Source organism: Austrofundulus limnaeus, unplaced genomic scaffold (genome assembly GCF_001266775.1).
Source record: "Austrofundulus limnaeus strain Quisiro unplaced genomic scaffold, Austrofundulus_limnaeus-1.0 Scaffold160, whole genome shotgun sequence".
In the NCBI taxonomy this organism is placed as follows: Eukaryota; Metazoa; Chordata; class Actinopteri; order Cyprinodontiformes; family Rivulidae; genus Austrofundulus; species Austrofundulus limnaeus.
This window is the reverse complement of record NW_013952562.1, coordinates 368,793-375,997: the sequence shown is the minus strand read 5'-3', so window position 1 is coordinate 375,997 and position 7,205 is coordinate 368,793. Positions and strand designations below refer to the sequence as shown.

Below are 7,205 nucleotides of genomic sequence, written 5' to 3'. Positions count from 1 at the left end.
GGTTAAAATAGCATAAAAGAATATTACATGTTAGTCTGAAGTTGCATCATTGAAACTCATCTAACAAACAGTATTTTGAATAACGAAAAAAAAAAAAACAAATACAGAGTGACTAAAACAACACTGCAGCCGATATTTTTTGGCCGATTCTTGAAGCCAATACTACTTTTTCTTCCTCCCTCCATTAATATGATAAAAATAATAATGATAACAAATGTTACACAAGTCTTAATTTAAAACAAAACAAACTAAAAAAACATTTATTAACTAAGCCTTGTCTGAATAGGCTGTATAAATTGCTGCCACACAGGATTTCTTCTTTCAGCCCTTTCTTAAAAAAATAAAAATAAATAAATTCATTACTTATTTTATCTAGTGCTAAATATTCTGTTTTTATTTGTATATTAATAAGATTAATATATTTCGTTACATAAAATGACTATGTCCCCAGCTTTTTTGATGCAAAAACAGCAATACAGAGAAAAAAAGGAGACACACACATCCATCTTGCTATCCTTATGAGGACTTCACACACGCACAGCACTCACAGCTTCTCTGCCTCATTCTGCTGCTCCCGTTTTTAACACCAGGCAAAAAAAGCATTTAAAACTGCTGACATTAACTTTAGATCACAGTTTGAAATGCTCCAGCATTTTTTAAAAGAAAAACAACACGGACACGCTGATTACAGTGCGGGGAGAAAGTGAAAGTAAAACACGGTGCTGAGCACCCGTTCGGAAAAGAAACTTAAACACAACTGTTCTTTCTCCCCTCATATTCCGACACAGAGGGTAGAAACAGATAAATTAGACAGTTAAAACACATTTACAGTTCTTAACTCACCCTTGTTTTTGTAACATTCATCCTGTGTTGTCCGCAAGCACTTTCCACCCTGTTGTGGGTCCATTTCTTTGAAAAATAAAACTTAACCAGGCACTTTGAAGAAGCTCTGACGCTGGTAGTCTATGTAGATAATAATGTGGGTTTACACACCCCAGAACCGAACATTTTGACTTCTGAACTTGCATGTTCGGCATGACGCTATGAACTACAAAATCACACAGCGAGGAAAAAAATGGCGGACTATGAAATCCAGTTGGCCGGAAATACTTTACCATAAATGGTAGTTCCGAAGAAAAAAGTGTGATGAAATAAACAATGAAACGAAATAAGCAACAGCAGATTTTGAACAAACTGAAAAATTTGTCCCATAAAAATTTTTAAAAATATCTTTGCAGTAATTTGACAGAATAAATTAAAGTTTTCTACACTCCTAGACACTATAATTGCACAAAAAATAGTTTATAAATGCAAAAAAAGTGCATTTAGCATGATATGTCTCCTTTAAGTTATTTTCTTTCTGTTTGTTTACAAGCACATGATACAGCAAATAAATGGTAWTCTCTTATGCTTCAATGAGAAGCATAAATACATGTTAATATTGATTCAGTCCAGTTTTAAGTTCTTGTGTTTCTTGTGTCCTTCATGAAGGGCAGGATGGGTGTGTGTCCCCTGCTCCTGCTGCTTGGTGTCGCCCTCGGGGCCTCAGCCCAAGGTTCATCCACTGCAGGTAAGAGCTCCATCCACCGAAGCAACTTTATATACTGAACGGTTCGTGGTAACATCTCACCAGGTCGTGTTTCCTTTTCTACAAGGTCCTTCAGATGTGTCCACCAGACCTACAAAGCCTCCAGTTGCTCCCCAACTTATACCAACTCCTGCATTAACCCCCAAAGACACTGTCACGGTGCGTGCCCCCACAGTGACACCAGTAATGACAACAGAAGCTACAACAACCACAAGCCCAGGTGGTAAGACCTCTGATTCCAAAAATGCTGGAGGTCCACCAACTACACCTCCTGCTGATGTCCCAGAACCAACAACAATCACCCAAACACCCCCTCCCACCCCGACGATGGGAGAGACCACAACCTTAGCTCCAGTACCTGAATCTCCAGTGACTGACTCTACTACACCTAAGGAGACCACCACAAAACCAGTCACATCAAGCACCCAGCCACCTGGTGAGTGCTCGTTCCAGAGAAACAACCCATAACAAATATAATCATTTCAACCTTTAATCATCATGGTTCACTGCTTTTTTGACATTTACAGAAAAAAAGATTTGTCGAGGTAACACAAAGGACATCAAAGGATTTTACTTCTTATATATTTGTTACTGTTTATGGAAATTTTATTTTTTAATGGTAGAAAGATAATGCAGTTAAGTATCAGAGATTAGTATCTTCATAAAAACATTACTGTTGGGTTGTTTGGATAAATTACAGCAATATTGAAAGCAGCATCACTGACAGTTCCTGCACCACTCCTGCTTGAACTGTGCTTTTTTTATTCATTTGGACCCAGTGCATTAAAATAATTTAAAGCATATCCAAAATGTAATATTCCATTTTTTGTTAGGAACATGGTTGTTATTAAAGCTTGGCTGCCTTTTGGTTTCTTGCTCATGAATTTGGTTGGAAATTTCTGTAAGTTATTAGATATTTTTTTATTATTTTATTTAAAGTTTTCTGCTTGATGTTTGAGGTGCATTTTTGTATAATAATCTACTACTTTGAAAGGTTTTTACTGATGGATGAGGCAAACTTGACACGAAAAATCGTCGTAAAGTTGTTTGTGTTCCTCATATGGCACTAACAACTTAAAAGATCAGAAAAGCTCTCTGGTCAAGAGTCCATCTTTAATATTTTAGTTTGTTGAACATATTTGTGCTTTTAGGCTCCACTGTAGCTGTTCTGGAAATATCTTTTCGTGACACACCTGCATTTGACCTGTCATCCTCAAGAATYGGAACACCATCTTAATGGATGACTCCCCCGCACTGTTAAAAGTGTTATTTACATGTTAAAACTTTCTGTATTATCTTTCTAAAGGAGTGGGTCTAAGCTAAAGTCAGGTTTCAGTTGGCAGGATGAACATTTGTGATAAAGCTAGCATCCCTTAAAGGAATGTGTATCTCAAACCACTTTACATGCCAGTTTTTAACAAAGATTTAATGTGATCTATTATCACTCAGTGTATGTGTTGAGGATGACTGCCTGCTACTACTACGGTAAATTTGAGCTCAAGATCTGTCAAATTGACTGAGTTATCACATTTGTTTGTGTTTGCTAATGTTCAAAAGTTAGCCAGTCATAGATGTGCATTTAATATTATTTTTCTGAGACTTAATTAAATTTCATTGGTTCTTGAGATATTTTGCTAACAAGACACCTGGACTGATCCAATAATTAGCTTTAAAATTGCTTCGGGGCTGAAAACCTGAATAAAGTCACATTCAGTAGCGTTGGGCTTTATTCATCTCCGGCCTGCAGCATCCTTGTGCATGAAACATGACTCTTCCACCTTTTTCTTTCACATCAATTATTCATCACTCAGGAATCTAGAGAAATGTAGAAATCATCAGCGTATGTGCCTGATCGATTTGGTAAAACGATGTCATCGTGGAGTGAAATAGCAGGTATGGTTTGGATGCTTCTGCATACAAAACATTTTTGCTGCGATGACACAGAAATGTGTGTGAAGCTGTTGTTGTTGTCGTTTAAATAAGCATCAGTCATTCTGCATTAACTCTGACTCAAACCCGCGTGGCACCAATATTCTTCCTGTTATAGAAAGTGATGATTTTTATATTTGTAGGTGTTGTGCTCCATTGTCTACCTCCTGGACATCCTTGAGCCCGGAGTAAATGGCATTAGATGCATCAAGGCTGCGTCAGTTCCACATGACACTCACAGCCTTTTGTGCTCATGCTCCCTTCAATGTACCTATTGTCCCATCCAGAATGCTGAAAAGTCTTGGGAAAAGTGTGTGAAAATGCAACACAACTGGGCCCTGTTCCAAAACCCTTCTCCCAGAACATATATAGAGAGCATGCATTCTTCACTGCATTCTTTTGGCAGCATACTTTTATAACGCRGAGAACTCTCTTGAAATGGATTGATGGAACAGCTGATCCTTGTCCGGCTTTTGTCAGCACCACGTGAAGTTTGCTAGAAAAATGGGTTGTTTTGTTGTGCCCCGATGCATCTTACCGAACAAACACAAGCACACAAAGAGCAGGCAGAGGGTTTTTTTTGTTTGTTTTTTTGGTTTGTTTTCTTTTTTAATTTTATTTTTTGTACACCGCAGCCCCCCCTTGTTGTTCAAACAAATGTCTTTTGTTCCAGCTGTGGGGGTGAAGGGTCATCAGGAAGACCACAGAGTTGTCCTTAAAATCATGCACATGGTGGAAATACATACAAATGTGTCAGCCATTCTAACCTGCGTCTGGGTAAAAATTGAAGAGTAGAAAACCTGTCTGTGATGGTGAGCTTAGGTGACTAACAGCAGATACGTTCTTTCAAGCTTGTAGAAAGCCTTAAACTTTTAATAATTTATCTAAAAATTACAGTAAACACTGAATGTTTTTTTGTGTTCCATATTATCTGTGTCTGCCTGCTGAGTCTTAGATAACTGGTTACTGACGAGAAAAATTCACCTTCCTGGTTAAAATTTGATTTCTCTTCTCCCTCTGAGAATAAAAATATGTAACTTTCCATTTGTGTCTGGGTGCAGATTTCCTTTTATTAATTTTAAACCTGTTGACAAATTACCATAGATCCCACTTATGGACCAGAAAGATTAATCTGATCATGAACTTGAATGGAACATTTGGTTGGATTTTAAACACAAGGCAGAAAGTACATAAAGCACAATCCATGCATATATTTTTAAGGGTGAAAAAAATAGTTTTAGCTCAAAATGTTAGAAAATGTGTATTCGGTAGATTATTTCTTGTAGTAACAGTGCTTCTTGGCAAAAAATCTTATAGCATTGGAAAGCCTTAATTTTCCTTTTAAGTGGTGCCACATTTGTAAGGAACATGCTTTTGTGGGATGAGCAGTAGATCTGAGAATGTGGGTTGCACACATGAAAAATTTGCCAAATTTTCTCTGCCAAACAGTTTATTTTGCTGTTATTGACTCATGTTTTGAGCTTCTGGTACCCCCACCAAGTGCTACCAATCAGGCCAGTCATCTTTAGTAACTATTTTATTATAGTAACATCTCAGTTATTGAAACTGCTACTAATAATAAACTTTTTAGAGTTTATTCTACGTTTATACTTTTCTTTTTTTGTCTTCTTGACCTTAAAGTGTTGATAGGTGACAGCAGCATTTTTATTGTTGCCAATTCTGTTGCTGAGCTGACTGACTGCTTCATGTTATTGAACGTGATGCAATAGTTCAGAATTTTTAAACTGAGGTCCTATGGAAGGATTCTGAACAATAAATATCTTACCTGTTGTAGACGGACGGCAGTCAGGAAAAAAAGAGCTCCACTCTGACCAGATTAATGAGCTAACGACTAGTCCAAATGGTAGATTAGACTGAAATGGATTATTATTGATATCTATAATAATGAAAACTTTAGCAGAACATGTATGATTGTCCTTACAGAAATATTAATATATTCCTGCTGGAAGTTTTCCAGGCAGCATCAGAAGGGCTACAACTACAAATCTGGTTATTTTACCCTTAAAAACATTGTTTTAAATGCTTTTTTTACTCTTCTAAATTGATGTCCAAGTTATCTGTTGCACTCTGTTAGATTTCTCGAGTCCCCTCTTGGAACACCTTTTGATGCTTTTCTTTCCTCTCTGTTATTTAGACGATGAAATGCCAATCATAGCTGTGATGGTGGCCCTGTCCTCCCTGCTGGTCATCATCTTCATCATCATCATCCTGTACATGCTCAGGTGGGTAGAACACGTTTTGATGATCTTCACGCCGAGACCTTAAAAGGCCTCAGGTGCTGCTGTTACTGTGGCGATGGCTGATTGGCACGCCACTGCGAGACTAAAGCACTGCGTATTTGGCGTTGCTCTGTGTATCAGCATAAGCTTTTTGATCTTTGGCAGATTTAAGAAGTACAAACAAGCAGGGAGCCATTCCAACTCCTTCAGGTTGACCAACGGCAGATCGGATGATACAGGTGAAACACCCCGAGATGTGCTGAGTTTGTCTTTATGTATGTTTTGTTGGCACTGAATGTTCTTTGTTTTGGGTCAGGTTGACTAATACCAACAGGAAGCTTGATTAAACTCAATTTTTGTTTTTTGTTTTTCTGAAAATTAGTGAACCAACCTCCTTAATTGATAAAATGTCACTGTGAGGCAGGAGAGTTTTGTTTGTTGCCATTACCTAATCATCAGAGCTACAGCTGGTTCTCTAGTGTTGACTCACAGCGCCCTCTCCTGGACATTTTAAGAACTGACGATGTTGAACTTGTGTTCTCCAAGCTATAAGTCCACCTTCATATTCCCACCTCTTTATCTCCACCTGTTTGTCTCTTCCTGTCCCTCTTTTTTTTCCCTCCTCCCTTCCTTGTTCCAGCAGAGCTCCAGAGTGTGCCACTGTTGGCCCGTTCACCCAGCACAAACAGGAAGTACCCACCCATTCCCGTGGACAAGCTCGAGGAAGAAATGAACCGTCGCATGGCTGATGACAACAAGCTCTTCAGAGAGGAGTTTAATGTATGACACCCTCAAACCAACATCTGATGACTCACTGAGGCGTTCTTTGTCAAACAGTTTGTGGGAGGAAACAGAAACCTTCCACAAGTTTAACAAATTGGTGCGAAGTTTTACCTGGTAAAGACTCGTTATGAGCCATTACTCATATAGTGGTTAAAATTATGTTCTATGAACCAATGCTTGACTTTGAAAGTTGTTTTAAGACCTCCTGAGACCTGAGTTTTCTGGATGTTCATTTTTATTTATTTCTCTAAGGTAATGGGATTAGTAGGACCTAATAAGTATAATAACTAGACCTTGTCGTGGTACAGAAAGTGTTTTTTGCAAAAAACATATATATATATATATATATATTATATGATGTCCTCATATGAGGACACTGTGTCTCAAAATGTTACACTTTTTGAGGAATACCTAAGCATTTACCATGCAAAACTCGCCTTTCTGGTGGTTCCTTTTTCTTAGTTATTTTGGCAGTACAGCAGCCAGCTGCTGACCAGCGTAAGATTATTGAAGTGCATCATCGTCATGGACAACTTTCAGATTGCTCTTTGGTTTGAAGAACATACAGGTGCTGGTCATAAAATTAGAATATCATGAAAAAGTAGATTTATTTCAGTAATTCCATTTAAAAAGTGAAACTTGTATATTATATTCATACATTACAT

At 37.8% G+C, this 7,205-nt stretch overlaps 1 protein-coding gene across 4 annotated transcripts in view; it reads left to right on the top strand.

The window, feature by feature from the left end:
• ptpra (protein tyrosine phosphatase receptor type A) overlaps positions 1–7,205 on the top strand; it is a 43,814-nt gene that overhangs the window by 23,619 nt on the left and 12,990 nt on the right. For 2 of the 4 annotated variants that reach the window (XM_014017069.1, XM_014017067.1), the window contains 5 exons: positions 1,492–1,570; positions 1,656–2,024; positions 5,673–5,760; positions 5,923–5,996; positions 6,398–6,537. In XM_014017069.1, coding sequence (XP_013872523.1) covers positions 1,498–1,570; positions 1,656–2,024; positions 5,673–5,760; positions 5,923–5,996; positions 6,398–6,537 — 744 coding nt within the window. In that variant the 5' untranslated portion in view covers positions 1,492–1,497. The remainder of the gene's footprint in view (positions 1–1,491; positions 1,571–1,655; positions 2,025–5,672; positions 5,761–5,922; positions 5,997–6,397; positions 6,538–7,205) is intronic. The other 2 variants (XM_014017070.1, XM_014017068.1) reach the window with 2 other exon arrangements.